The following is a 15,229-nucleotide window of genomic DNA, read 5'->3' as shown; positions in this document are numbered from 1 at the left end:
ATAAAAATCAAATGTACCAGCAATATCTATAAGTTATACATTTAACTTATATATACATCCTAAAAATCAGTCAGAACACAATTCAGATCTATATCTACACTGAGGCAAGATGGCATAAGAGAATCAAGTTCGAAAATCCATCTGGTCTCAATCTGAGACACCCAAGTTCTTATCTCCCTCTCCAATACGGTAACACCTCATCAATCCCATAAAATTTCAGCATAGAAGGGCTCCTATTAAGAAATAGCCTACAATTATTTAAAACACTATGTTGTCTGAATCCATTTTTAATCTTATTGACATGTTCATCGATTCTTTTATATAGGCACCTGGTAGTCCTGCCAATATAGTTTAAACCCCATGGACATGTCAACAAATATGTGACTAATCGAGTGTTACACAATATGAATTTATCCATTTTATACTCTTTACCATTAGTCCCTTTAAAACCCTCTGTTTTTCTCTTTTTGTCCCCAGTAATCCAACAACAGGAGATGCATCTGCCACATCTAAAAACCAAAAAAAAAAAAACAAGTAGTTTTCTTGGGATGGTTTACAATACTTTTAGCAATCATATTTCTTAACCACTTCCATACCAGGACTATTCTGGCACTCCTCTCCTATATGTAAAAATCATATTTTTTTCCTAGAAAATTACTCAGAACCCCCAAATATATATATATATATTTTTTTTAGCAGACACCGTAGGGAATAAAACGGTGGCCGTTGCAACTTTTTATCACGCATGGTATTTCCTCAACAATTTATCAAACACGTTTCTTTTTATAAAAAACTGTTTTGTGAAAAAACAAAACAAACAAAAAAAAAAACAGTAAAGTTAGCCCAATTTTTTTGTACAATGTGATAGATGACGTTACGCCGAGACAGATACCCAACATGTCACGCTTTAAAATGTGCACAATCATGGAATAGCGCAAAACTTTGGTACTTAAAAATCTCCATAGGCGAGGTTTTAATTTTTTTTTTTTTTTACAGATTAACAGTTTAGAGTCCCCGATGGCACGGGAGAGCCCGGAGAAACGGCGGATGGGGGGGGGGGGGGGGGGGGGGGGGTGTGATGTCCCCTCCTGTCGCCTGTAAGAATCATCAATCGGCGGAACTGCCACTATGATTCTTCTTATAGTGCACAGAATCGCCAGCTGAAACCAAGGATATCTGAATGATGCCTGTAGCTGCAGGCATCATTCAGATATTCCCACTGAGTCAAAAACGGAATCATATGAAGTCCTTGGGCAGGAAGTGGTTAAGCCAGGTGCTTTCCTGTAAATAAAAGAGGGTTTCCTAGGGAGAATCTTATTCAAAGCAGTAGCTTTTAGTAATATAGGCTAAAACTTTTCTAAACAACGTTTCAACACATTTATAATCCAAATTAAATCCAGTAACGAATGCCATCTCAAATTTATTATCTTTAGTTATCCCTTTTTCCCCAACATATACTTTCTATTTATTTTGGATACTTCGAAATCTAACTTTTTTAAGCTCTCGTTCATCATGTCCCTTTTTCAGAAACCTCTGCAAGAGTACTTCCAATTGAATCCAGTAGTCCTCATCTATATCACAATTATGTCGGATTCTTACAAATTGTCCTTCCGGGATCGCTCTAATCCACCCTGGATGGTGGCAACTTCTTGTTGAGAGATGTCCATTCTTATCCACTTCTTCAACCACTTCTGACTGGCGCACGACGATGTACGTCGGAAGAATGGCACAGGCAGGCAAATTGGCGTACAGGTACGTCCAGTTGTATTTGCTGCCCTGCCATCACGTGTGCACGTTCCGGTCGGGACCCCCGTGAGTCCGATGTAAACAGCATCTCCCTGTTCTGCCTAGCAACAAGTGACACTGATCTCTGTTCCATGTGATTGGAGCAGAGATCAGTGTTCACTAACACACAGCCCAGCCCCCCCACAGTTAGTAACACGCCCCTAGCACACACTTATCCCCTACACTGCCACCCTCTGGTTAACCCCTTCACTGCCAGTGTCATTTACACAGGAATCAATGCATTTGTATAGCACTGATTGCTGTATAAATGACAATGGTCTCAAAAATGTGTCAAAAACGTCCGATGTGTCCGCCATAATGTCGCAATCACAATAAAAATCGCTGATCGCCGCCATTAGTAGTAAAAAAAAAAAAAGATTAATAAAAATGCCATAAAACTATCCCCTATTTGGTAAACGCTATAAATTTGGAGCAAAAAATATGTAGAAGAAAAAAAAAATTTTTAATATATTTTTGGGGGATATTATAGCAAAAAGTAAAAAATAATGCGTTTTTTTCACAATGGTCGCTCTTTTTTTGTTTATAGCGCAAAAAATAAAAACCATAGGGGTGCTCAAATACCACCAAAAGAAAGCTATTGTGGGAAAAAAAAAGGACCTCAACTTTGTTTGGGAGCCAAGTCACATGACCGCGGAATTGTCAGCGACGCAGTGCTGAAACGCAAAAAGTGGTCTGGTCTTAAGCCAGGAAAATGGTCCGGTCTGAAAGTGGTTAAAATGAATCTTAGTGAACAACCTATCCGCCCTCTAAAATGTTTCCAAATCCAGGTATTGTACTTCCACATGACTCCATTTACTGGTGAGTTTAATATTTTATCTATTATCATATGGTCCATAAATAAAGATCTTCAGCAGATTCCTCCCATATGAATATATCATCATCAATATACCTCCATTATAACTTTAACTTGTGACCAATCATCCGTCAGTATATCCTCATCATCCTATCTATTAAAAAAATATGTTGGCTAAGCTGGGTGCATATTTATTTGATTAAAACATTTCCCACCCTTATTTGATATCAACCCTCCAATAAAAATAGTATTTGTGCTTGTTTTAAACTAGTATGCTTATGCAAAGACCACCTAATGGCATCTAGTGCATCCTCCTGCTTAATATTTGTATACGATTCAACATCTACTGTCAACAACAGAGTCATACTGCTGATTTGTCTTTAGGAGCTCTAGAGTTCAGCCGGGTTTCTGGAACGCATGCCTCTCGTCACAGAGCGGGCTGATCGGATTTCATAGATCCCTGAGCTGCAAACGTGTTGATGCCTTACAAAGATTGCATAAATGTAAGTGCAATACCCAACTGTTTTAAAAATCATCCAAAATAAAAACGTTATTACACAATCATCTGCCCCTCTGTAGCTCATTGGTGGAGCTGTCTTTGTCGAGCCTACAATTGAGAAAGGAGATAGAAGATTCAATGGATTAAGTTGACTTATCGATTGAAGGTTACTAGCGATTCACAAAAAACAAACTCTGAACAAACAGTGCTTGCTGATTACATGTATCATAGATCTCAAAGGATAAGTATTAAGTGCAAGTCCTCAAAAAAATAAAAATATAAAAAAACACCACATTGTGAAACATTGTACACAAGTCCTATGATAATTGTGAAGAATTTATTTACCAAGAAATAAGTCTTGTTGTGTAAATCTCACAGATGGTGATTTGATATTCAAAGTGCTCTTAAACATAACACCTCGCACGCACCAGGTGATAATATTGAACCAGACCCTCCCATTCAGAATCACTATGGAATCAGCCCAGTGAAAAACAGCTATACCTTCACAGTAACAAAAGATTGCCACGAGATTTACCCTGGGATGCATGGAATACAGTAAGGAGGGAACGATTGGAGTAGGTTCATGGTTTCTCGGGTCACAGAGACCGTTTAAGCTCATTTGACCTCTTGTAGTTGACTCCTCAATGCCAAATGACATTTGCTGAGTGAGGCTCTTCAACTTTGTTTCATGTTTGTTTGATTTTTTTTTTTTTGAGGACTTTCACTTAACATGCATCATAGATCTCAAAAGGATAAATATTATCAGCAAGCACTGTTTGTTCACAGAGTTTGTTTTTGTGAATCACCAGATCTGAAATAGCTCCTGCATCTTACACTTTACTAGTCTTTTTAGTTATTGATTGGAAGGGCAAGATTTATACATACCCATGCTTGATGTTTCTGGTAAGCACAATGGATTATCTCACTTTGGGTGCAGCACAGTTTCTTTGAATATTGGAGCACCATATTTGACAGACACTACAGTGTTGTTTTAATAATTGGACTCTTTATACACAGAAATTTAAATATATTTTAATATTTCACTACATTTTTCTATTTTTTGTTTTTGTCACAATAGGGATTTTTTTTTCTTTTGGCTATACACCATTCATAATTTGTATTCATTTTTTCATGGCATTATTGTTTATTTATGGTTTTATATTATTTAGGAATGTTCTATATGGATTACTCAGCTTTGTGATATTGATAAGGTAGCGCCCTTTTCCTCACACATTTATTGCTATTAGTGTTCCACTAATATTAGGAGCAGCACCTTTTTTGTAATTTTAATTATTTATTAGTTGGCGCTGTTCCCCTTTTTTCTTTTCATTGACCCTCTGAGGGAATGCCCACCATAGCTGGCAAAGCCTGGACCCTAACTGGGACCAGCAACATTGACAGGTAAGACAGGACCAATACTGTGGCCTTTACTATTCACTGGGTTTTCAAACTAGTCGACCTTCACTCCCTCAGAGGGGTCTTCAAGATTTGGATTCCATAGGGATGGGCCTATACAGCAACCTGTCGTTAACTACATGTGTTGAACTAAGTGCCATGGCGAGTGCCCAAAGCAACATTACAGGCAAACCCCAGAGTGGAGTCAAAGTACAGCTCTCAAGGTTTTACCAAAATTGCACAAATCTGCATGCACTGCTCCCTACTATTGAGTTAGAAGACAGTGAAGACTTGATTGAAGTGCTGCTTAAAATCAGAAGTAAAATAATAAACTTGTGAAGCAAATGATTTCTCTGTAAGGGAGAGGAGGTCCATCACATTCAGACACTAGTAAAAAAAACTGAGCTTTCAAGAGTGGAGTGAGGCTATAGGGATATGCCCAGGGAAATGTGTCCGGCAAAGCTTTGCCAGTGTTCCAACACCTGAAAGTACCAGCCTATAATCCCCAGGATAATGAATATCCAGCCTGTGTCCTGTATTGTACAATTAGAATACTGTAAGTTAGCAATGGCAGTCTCCAAGTTTCTCTCAACATATTTAGGGCCTATGACAACAAGCTTGCGTTTATGGCATCAGTTTGACATGCATCTGAAATCATTCAGAATTCATAACGGGTGCACTTGACCTCCTTCTGGCATGCATTTGACCTGCTTTATGTAGAAATGCAAAACCAATTTGAAGTGAACAAAAGCCTGCAGACACAGCTGATTAAGGTGTACATTTGTCAAATTTTTTTTGATTAGAGTTTTTTTAGCGCAGCTCACTTTTTTCATCTAAGGTGTTAATTGGTCTTGACAGCTAGTTCTTTAAAAAGTGTTGTATAGGGCTGAAACAACGAATCGAGTATGAAATGAATCGATTATTATTTTCATAATCTATTAATCGGCCAGTAACAATGGGGTTAAAAAAAAAAAAACTAAAATGAGCCCTTTATAGTACAATATAGTCACTACTGTAAATATTACTTTCACTGTTCTACAGTAAAACAAATGAACCCCTTCCAGTAGTGATTATCTGCTTTTTTGCACTATAAAGGGCTAATTTTAGTCTTTTTAACCCCATTATGTTACTAAACATCTTAGACCTGGTTCACATCTATATGTTTATTGGTGATTTTTGCAGAAACGCACTACAGTTCATTTACATGGTTTCCTATGGGACACGTTCATATCTGTGCTTTTTTCAGCCACTGCATATTCGGAAAGGATCAGGGACTTTTAACGCAAAATGGTGCTTTTTTGGTTCAATATACTTCAATGGAGAAGCTGCAGAAAAGAATGTAATGCGTTTTTGCAGCAATTTGTGTTTTTTTTTTTTTAATCTGCCCAAAAAAAAAACGCAAACTGCAGTAAAATCACGTGTGCAAAAATCAAAAAGCACTGCAAAAACAGATCAAAAGTAAAAACTGCGTAGGTGTGTACCGAGCCTTATGCTGGCCTCAAAGATCAATTTTCAGGCGAGACGATTCAGATGAAAAATCTTTGTACATTCACTGAATGAAAGAATTTTGTTTGAAATTTTCACGTCATTTCTAAACAAAAACCACATACATTCTATTTCCAAATTTTCCCGTCACTGTGATTAAAAATGAACGTCAATTTGACCCACTTTTTTTTTTAAGGTTATTAACAGAGTAATCGAAACAATAATCGGCCAACTAATCGATTATGAAAATAATCGTTAGTTGCAGCCCTAGCGTTGTACAGTTTGTGTTAAATAAAGAAATTTTACGGAGATTTGTGCTGAGTGAGGTTAGGTATGGAATACTAACCAGAGGTGAAGTTGATTCTGATTGGTCTGTGGTACTCCAGCTAATGAATGCAGGTGACTTAAAAGCTGTACCCGGTAATGGGGCTGGATATGGTGCATTCGATAACTGAACATTTCCAGTAATGTGTGAAGGATTCCCCAAGAATGAGACTTGAACACAGTGGGTAGAAGTTGACCTGGGTAAACAGACAAATGTTAAAGTAGAACACAGGAAATACAGCTCTTTTACAGAATTAAAAACAAGATTAAAACAGGTTTCCCCATATAAAACAAACAAACAAGCATCAAATTCAAGCCTTTACTGTCTTCACAATAAAAAAAAATAAAAAATAGCCAGATTTCCCTATCCACTCCTGCTTAGTCATTATATTCAGACAGCAGGGAGACTTCCCACCGTTAGAACACACAGACCAGCTCTGCAGGCTATGGAGAGGACATTTTCCAGCAGGGCAGTTGTACAGAAGTCGATGGATCAGCTTCTGTACAACCACAATTGTCCACACATGGATTGAAATTCATATAGTCCCTGCTGAACCAGACACATTTCAATCCATCTATGGGCAGCTTAAATCTTTGACAAGATGAATATTATTATTTTCCACTTATCTAACAGATAAAAAAATAAAATAAATCAATTGTATTTTTATTAAACAAAAAAGAGAAAAAGTTAATTGTTAGGGTTGACACACTTTTGAATACTGCTATCCATTTTTAGAATCATATAAACTTCTTACTTATGAATCCTTTGATGCCAAGTGACTCAATTTCCATATAGACCAACAAGCGACTGTAAGTTTCTACAAGTGCAGGAGCCAATGCTTGACTAGACTTCGTATGTGCCAGTTTAATTACTCTGGTGGCAATGCTGTGAATGAGGCTGAAGAGAAACGTAGAATAGGAAATGCATGTTAGTAAAAAAGACAAACATATGAGATCCACATGGGACTGGAGGGACATTTCACTTGCCACCGAGTGCAGGGTCACATACCTGTGCGTTTTTTTTTTTTTTTTTCAAAGAAAAAAAAAATGACAGACCATAGGGGCCCAGTTATCTACAAGTTATGCTGGAAACATCTGCTACTTGCTACGCAGTCATTTTGCTGGGGTGGGGGGTGCTTGCTTTTGAAACACTGGGACTGTATTATGCTTTAGGAGTGTTTTTATGCTAAGGGGACAGGACAACTTCACCGCATGAAAAGAATGCTGGATGGGGTCACGTACTGTCAAATCTTGGGCGAGAACCTCCTTCCCTCAGCCAGAGAATTAAAAATGGGCCATGGATGGGTATTCCAGCATGAAAATGACTCAAAACACACAGCCAAGGCAACAAACGAGAGGCTCACGAAAAAGCACATTAAGGCTCTGGAGTGGCCTAGCCAGTCTCCAGACGTTAATCCCATAGAAAATATGTAGAGGGAGCTGAAGGTTCCAGTTACCAAACATAAGCCCCGAAACCTTAATGACATGGAGATTATCCTGCAAAGAGGAGTGGGAAAAAATCCCTCCTGAGATGTGTGCAAACCTGGTGGCCAACTATGAGAAACCTCTGTCTGACCTCTGTGATTGCTAACAAGGATTTTACCACCAAGTCTTTTTTTGCAAAGGGGTCAAATGCTTATTTTATACATTACAATGCAAATCACTTTATACCTTTTTTTTAAAATGCATTTTTCTGGATTTTTTTGTTATTCTGTCTCTCATTGTCAAATTAACCTACCATTAACATTATAGACTGATCATTTCTTTGTCAGTGGGCAAACAAACAAAATCAGCGGGGGATCAAATACTTTTTTCCCTCACTTTAGGTCAAACATTTATTTTGGCCAGGTTCTATAAAGGCTAACTTTTAATTGCTTGTCCTTTACCCACTTTGTAGCTCAAAACCGAGACACTGTCGAGGAACTCTATGCTGACATTGTCCAAGACAGTGTATTGTTTTCACCTGGACTGCAAATGTTTTAGAATTTAAGTTTGAATAATAGTCTTGTACTGTTTAATGATTTTAAGAGGCAACACCATACAGTGGGGTTTGTATTGGGCCTGTATTGTTGTATCATAAAGGATTACCCAGTTTAAAGCTACATGTTTGGGGGCAGGGTTGAACCGCACTCTGTCTTATTGACACAGAGCGTTAGCTCAGGAGTGAGCACACACACGTCCCCTTAGCAAGCAGCTTGCTATGGGGACACTCAGCAAGGGGGAGGGGTCCAGAGCACCAGCAGGTGACCCGAGAAGAGGAGAGACGGGGCTGCTCTGTGCAATAGTGCAGGCAAGTAAAATCCTTTATAATCACCACATACGGACAAAATATCGGCCGGTTCAACTGAAACCATCAGACATTCGGCCAGTGCTGGGAAACCAGCAGCCGATTGGCATCTGATCAGCACTTGCAGCCAATGGCTGCAAGTGCTGACCAGTGTGTCCAGGCAGGGGGGTGGTCCCCATGTTTTTATTTAATCTTTCAGCCTGCTGGGATGAAAAAAACAAAACCACACCATAGTATGTATTCTGCATTATTATTTTTTTGGCCATACTTGTTGCTTATTGTATGCTCAAAAATATGCTTCTCCTTAGATAAGTTTGTTACACATGAAATGGAGAACAAATGTTACAACACTCACAATGTTTACCAAGTTCTGTAAAAAAAAATACAAAAAATAAAATTTTAAAACAAAAATCTTAATATGAGGTCTGTGCGATATGATAGACGCCATGTTGATTTTTATAGCAGACTTTTATAATATTGCGTGAACTATGAAAATAATGTCAATTATGACATTTTATTTGGCTGCAATACACAAAATGTACACTCACAGAACATCTGTTAGTTATCAGTACAGAAACGATCTAGAAGCTGAAATCATTTTAAATTGATGTATTCTAGACTAACTTAAATAAATGTAATGTAATCAGAGGATGCCAACATCATTAAATGGAGTAGCTGATTATTAAAGCTAAATGGTTGAGGGTCCCCACTCAAGACTGTCAAAGTCTGGTTAGTTGGATGCCGCTGACCAGTGAGGGTGCAGGCTGAGGAAAGGTTCGTCCAGACGGAAAGCATAATGCAAAACAGCAAAAGGTAGCCCAGCCACTGTATACCTCACCCAGCCTGAGTGGCAAGTAAAAGCAGCCTCAGCTGATGATTAAAGCTACTTGTGCTATTAGAGGTAATGAAGATGTCTTTGTTGACTTGGGTTTGAATGGTGCAAGCTGTAAAGTGGTCATCCTTTTTTTCTTTATTTCAGTACCAAAGTCCGACTTCAACTAAACATCCACAAAGACAGTTTAGACCTCACAGACTGCATGTGTGTTCCAGTTGCGTAACTTGGTAAGCACTGAAACCTAGATTGGGATAAGTCTAGAAGCAATGATCTGTAAATACCAAATCAGCTATGACAGCTCCCTTATAAACCAAGCCTGGAAACTGTAATTTACGAATGAAACGATGTTTCTGACAAATCTTTCAGTGTTTTGATGTGTTATAATGTGATAATGTTACATTGTCCTGTGCTGAATAATTACACGCATTGACCACACTTAAATTTCAACTGCTCAACAATGACAACCTGACCTTTTTTTGCAATGTCTCAGTATGCCCTTTCAACACTGCAAGCTTTTAAAGATCCTCTCAATGTTCGTGTATTGATATCCTAAGACTGCTTTTACACTCAGGCACTTTACAGGCGCTATTGTGCTAAAAATAGCACCTCATATTTGCGGTGCTGTAAGAGCGGTGTATACACTGCTGCAAATGCGCCCCTGCCCATTGAAAGCAATGGGCAGCAACGCTTTGCGGGCTTAACCCTTTCTAAGCCACTAGTGGGGGTTAAAAGCACCCCGCTAGCAGCCGAAAACCTCCACAAAAAACGACAGTAAAGCTACAATAAAAATACCGGAACTTTACCGCCGACGCCCCCGTCCAAAAGTAGCCTTAGGCTTACTTTACTAAACAAAAAGCTGTTACAAATCTATTCCCCTGTCACATTCTGTAGTATAAAAAGTTAGATTAATACCTCATCTTTGCATGAACTGTAAGCGAATCCAGCAAGTTCATTGGAAGAGGTGTAGTTGACCCAGATGCTATACAGTTGGTTCCCGGCAGCGATATCTTCACATTTCCATTGCCATAAATAGTTTCCACAAGTACACCCATGGGTAATGTGAAACACTCAGAATTGGTTGAATAAGCATTACATAGCAATGCAATTTTATAATCATTCATTTGTAAACTCTTGTTTCTTAAACTCTGCTGCAAAAATCTGTAAGATGCCAAATATAGCAAAAAAGTGGGTACATTATAAAATTAGTCCAGCGATATTATATTTTTCAAATACAAACAAACCTTATATATGCTTACATTCTCCAATTAAAGCATATATATTTTTTTTAAGTACTGTGTAAATAAATATATATACATACACATACACATACACACACACATACACACACACACACACACACACACACACACACACACACATATATATATATATATATATATATATATATATACACAGTATATAAAATTATTTAAGTACTGCAAGAAAATCACGTTTTAGACCACTGATATACAATACATATATTTTAAGACCACCACCTATTCTCATTTCAGAGAGGAAGGAGGTGAACAAGCTGAAAGCAGTATACCAAGAAACATCTATGGGAAAATAAGATAAGAGCACTATTTGACAAATGTAAGTGCAAAACGTATTTTAATAATGTAGAAGGTGGACAGAAACCACGTGAGATTTATTTGTTTAGCCGTCTGTGACCTCATTCAAGATATTTTCCTTCACTTTCTGTCCCAATGGAAATAATAAGTGGATATGAAGTAGACATTTCTGTGAAAATGGCAAAAAAATAAAATAAAAAAGCCTTTACCACCTTTAGAGATTTCCTATTACTATGGTTACCTTTTGTCCTGCATTACTAATGGCTTTGAAACTTTATGTTACTCCTGACCCTTCATCTCTGTGTTAAAACTGACCTCTGAACTTTAAGTTTACTTACTACTCACCTCTGAACTTGGCCTTGTTTACTACTGACCTCTGAATTTTGCGTTACTAGGTACTTCTGCAATTGTTACTACTGCCCCCTGATCTATGCAATATTATTTACTACTGACTTCTAAACTCTGCATTATATGCTTCAGGACCCCTGGAACTCCGCTTTACATACTACTGGCCTCCGAGTTAGTGACACCCACATCCTACAGATTGATACTAAACAAACTATGTATTAAATATGCAGATATTTTTATAATTATGTTCACTGGGAGGAATCTTTTACGCAAATAGAATGTTTGAATGATTGGACTGCAGTAATGAAATAATCTAATAATAAAACGTTAGTGACATACTCGTGATGTAGTTTTAGTGAATGAGGAATAGGAATCTGGAGTTTGGAGTTGTCATTTTGAGCTTTCCTGTTCAGATGGATCCAGATGCAGGTCATTGCAAAGGAATGAGTAGACTGAGGTTTGGTGATATCTGGCACTGGAATACACTGAAAACAGGACATAGGTAAGCACAAAGTACAAGGTTCAATATTCTTTGTCAAAAACTACATCAATCCCAACAAATGGAAAAAAGAGAAAATGAAATAACAAGAATTTAGATGGACACTGAAGCATTGTCTGGTAACCTTCATTATCACATAGAAAAATAGGTAAATTAAAAAATGTTATCACTTTTAAAATATTGGTCCGATTCATGATCACAGGAAAAAAAAAAAAAAAATTTGAGCTATAGTACCGATAGCAATCAAAGTTGCGTTTCCTTATTAAAGGAATATTAAACAAAAATTGTGATAAGCCTATATGCACAACTCCAACATTTTGCTATTTTTTATTGTACTCAAGGTATTCATGAACCAGCCCCTGGGTATTTATATATTAACATATACAGTATTCTGAGATAAGGTTACTGGATAGGAAGTAATGGCAAAACATGTCTAATTAGAACATAATTCATAAAGGTTATTGGGTGAATGTTTTTTAGATGATCGAAAAGAAAATACTTTCGAATGATGGCGGTATAGTGTGCAGTAAATATAACATTTGCTGGATTCTTGCCACATCTGGCAACTTTTTTGCTAGAGTGAACAAGGCTTTAAGGTTTACCATTTTCCAGTATAAGACAATAGTGCATTTAAAGATTTATAATACTTATATTATATATGGTCATCAATATAAGTGTCAAAAACACATCTTGCAAATATCAAAAAGTAAAAAAAAAAAAAAAAAGGGACATAAAAAAGGGAGGAAATCAACAGTATTAGACTGTAGAGTAAGGGTATGTGTGTTAAAATACTGGTGAGATTTGTTTACACTGAATGTTAAATGGAGAGAGACTTTGACAAGTTATTTAACACTTGTATTCAATGGCAAGGCACTTCACCCTAAAACGCCCACAACATAAAATAACCAACTTTTTGAAAAAAATAAATATGAAATGGAAGACAAGACTGTGGGAATCCCTCCCCCCCCCCCTTTTTTTTTTACATTTTTTTTTAACATAGCCCTAGATACTCAGGTTAGGCTCTCAGAAATCACCCCACAATTTAAAAAGACATTTCATTTGGCCCACTACACTCAAAATAACAGCATTTACAAACATACTACTAGCTAAATACAATCCTAAAACTTTGGCGCCTTACATTGTACAATTAATCACCCATCATTTTAGGAAAATCTTGGAAAATACAATAAAACCTGTCAAATATGCAATCTTCTATCCAACTCATTTGGTTGGCCAAACACCATATTTATTTAGGAGTAATGAGTTAAAAAAAAAAAAAATAATAATAATAATAATAATAATAATAATAATAATCAGTTCAGAGCAACATTTTACCCAACTAGATGTGACCCAGTTATTTATGAACTGTCCTTGAAAATGAACTGTTTGCACAGTACATGAAGATGATCTTCCATCAACTCCAGAGTATACAAATCATCCTTAAAATTTCACTTAATTCTAACAGATTTCCATAAACACAATAAATGTGGTCAAGAAGAAGCTAATCTGTACCATAATTTGAGACTGTCCTACTATTGAACATTTCTGGCATTAGGTTGGTGAAAAGTTGTCATATACGCTACAACACAACAAATGATCTCCCTTAAAACTTCCAAATGGTCGGTTCTAGAGATTGTTGTACAGAATTACCAAAGATTTTACAGTGGTGCCAAGCGCCAAACCTATCTATTTGCAGTTGGTACAATTGCTGAATTCTATCAGAGCCTTCTTCCATTCAAAATTCCAGCAAAAATAGCAACATGTTTTTAGATTTGATAGAGACAGTGCTCACTTTTTTTTGTTCTATAGTTCAACAAAATTTTATTTGATTGTGCAACCTTGGTACTAAATACACCAACTATACTCACTCTCAAAGGTTACTTGCAAAATCCCTTTGTTGACATAACCTTTACCTGCCTCTAAATTCATTTATCTGTGTTGCTCTTATAGCATAATTTTTAGTGGCGCGATTTAAATTAAAAATATTTCAAATATATTGTATACAATTATACATAACTTTTCCCTTTCACCAAATACGAGCGAGTAGAAAGCTGCAACTTAGTTATGCAATAAATTGTATAAAACAATACGACTCACTTCCTTTTCTGGATATAAGAGGTCAAACAACTTCATAACTGGAAGAAAGTCTGCTAGAGCATTTTTCTGTATGCTTCCAGAGATGAACTGCAACAGAACCCACATGAGATGATCTCTGCCCTTTATGAGACCTCGACCTGCAAGCTGAAAAAAATAAAATTTTAAATTTACCAATGTTTTATTAAGGGAATTGCGATAACAATACAGCATGTACTCCAAAATAGGCATCTCAAGAATTATTGTTGGACTTCTGGGATGAAAGCATAGAGCAAACACATTTGAGGAATTGGAGTAATAGAGAAATATCCGCTATCCAGGCTGTTTCGAGTCTACCTTTTGCCAAAGCGGGTGCGATTTTTTACAGCTCCAAAAAATATATATACCAAAGAATCCCCTAAAGCAGATAGAGGGGACAGAGGGGTTAAAGTGGTGTAGCCGAATAGGCATCATATACCAAGTGTGCAATTTTAATTGCTGTCTAACAGATCAATATGGATTTACTGCGTTATTGAGATTTGTTAGCATATCGAGCCTCTCTTTAGAAGAGAGTGATATTTCCAGGTCCGATTCCCTCTGAGACAGACAAACTGTTAATCTATTGATATGATGATGAGAAAACTCCCCGGGCCCCTAGGGTCTTCTGTACAAAACTGCTCAAATTGGGTAAACAGCCTGGAAGGATGAAGCGTGTATTGATTAGTATAAAAATATATTTTTTTAGAGGTCTAAGGGGGCAAAAGCCAACGCCGTTTGGAAAGCTTTAGACCCCTTTCACACCAGGGCGTTTTGCAGGCGCTATAGCGTTCGAAATAGGGCCTGCAAAACGCCCTAAAGAAGCTGCACCATTGTGTGTAGTGTGAAAGCCCGAGGGCTTTCACACTACAGCAGTGCGCTGGCAGGACATCAGAAAAAAGTCCTGCCAGCAGCTTCTTAGGAGCGGTGTGTTTACCACTCCTCCACCACTGCTCCCCATTGAAATCAATGGGGCAGCGCTGTAAAACCGCCGGCAAAACGCCGCTACTGCAGCGTATTGCCAGTGGTTTTAACCCTTTCGCGGCCGCTAGTGGGGGTAAAAGCGCCCCGCTAGCGGCCGAAATGCGCCGCAAATCAGCGGTAAAACGCCGCTAAAAATAGCGGCGTTTTACCGTCCACGCTATCGGCGGTGTGGTGTAAAAGGGGTCTACAGAAAGGTATATTTCAAATGAATCCAGTGATGCAAACCATTTCTGGACTGAAAGGCTAGAGGGAAGGCAGGGTCATCAAAGTAAGAGGCTAGGGGAGGGGTGGGGA

At 37.7% G+C, this 15,229-nt stretch overlaps 1 protein-coding gene across 1 annotated transcript in view; it reads right to left on the bottom strand.

The window, feature by feature from the left end:
• The window catches only part of MED23 (mediator complex subunit 23), a 116,805-nt gene that overhangs the window by 49,224 nt on the left and 52,352 nt on the right, over positions 1 to 15,229 (bottom strand). Inside the window, exons 13-17 of the mRNA XM_077486864.1 lie at positions 13,940 to 14,083; positions 11,683 to 11,828; positions 10,337 to 10,582; positions 7,058 to 7,200; positions 6,325 to 6,499 (exon numbers count right to left, since the gene is read on the bottom strand). Coding sequence (XP_077342990.1) covers positions 6,325 to 6,499; positions 7,058 to 7,200; positions 10,337 to 10,582; positions 11,683 to 11,828; positions 13,940 to 14,083 — 854 coding nt within the window. The remainder of the gene's footprint in view (positions 1 to 6,324; positions 6,500 to 7,057; positions 7,201 to 10,336; positions 10,583 to 11,682; positions 11,829 to 13,939; positions 14,084 to 15,229) is intronic.

The sequence above is a fragment of the Lithobates pipiens genome, unplaced genomic scaffold (genome assembly GCF_037356315.1).
Source record: "Lithobates pipiens isolate NorthernLeopardFrog02 unplaced genomic scaffold, aLitPip1_a1.2 Scaffold_18, whole genome shotgun sequence".
Classification (NCBI taxonomy): domain Eukaryota; kingdom Metazoa; phylum Chordata; class Amphibia; order Anura; family Ranidae; genus Lithobates; species Lithobates pipiens.
This window is presented reverse-complemented; position numbering and strand designations above follow the sequence as displayed.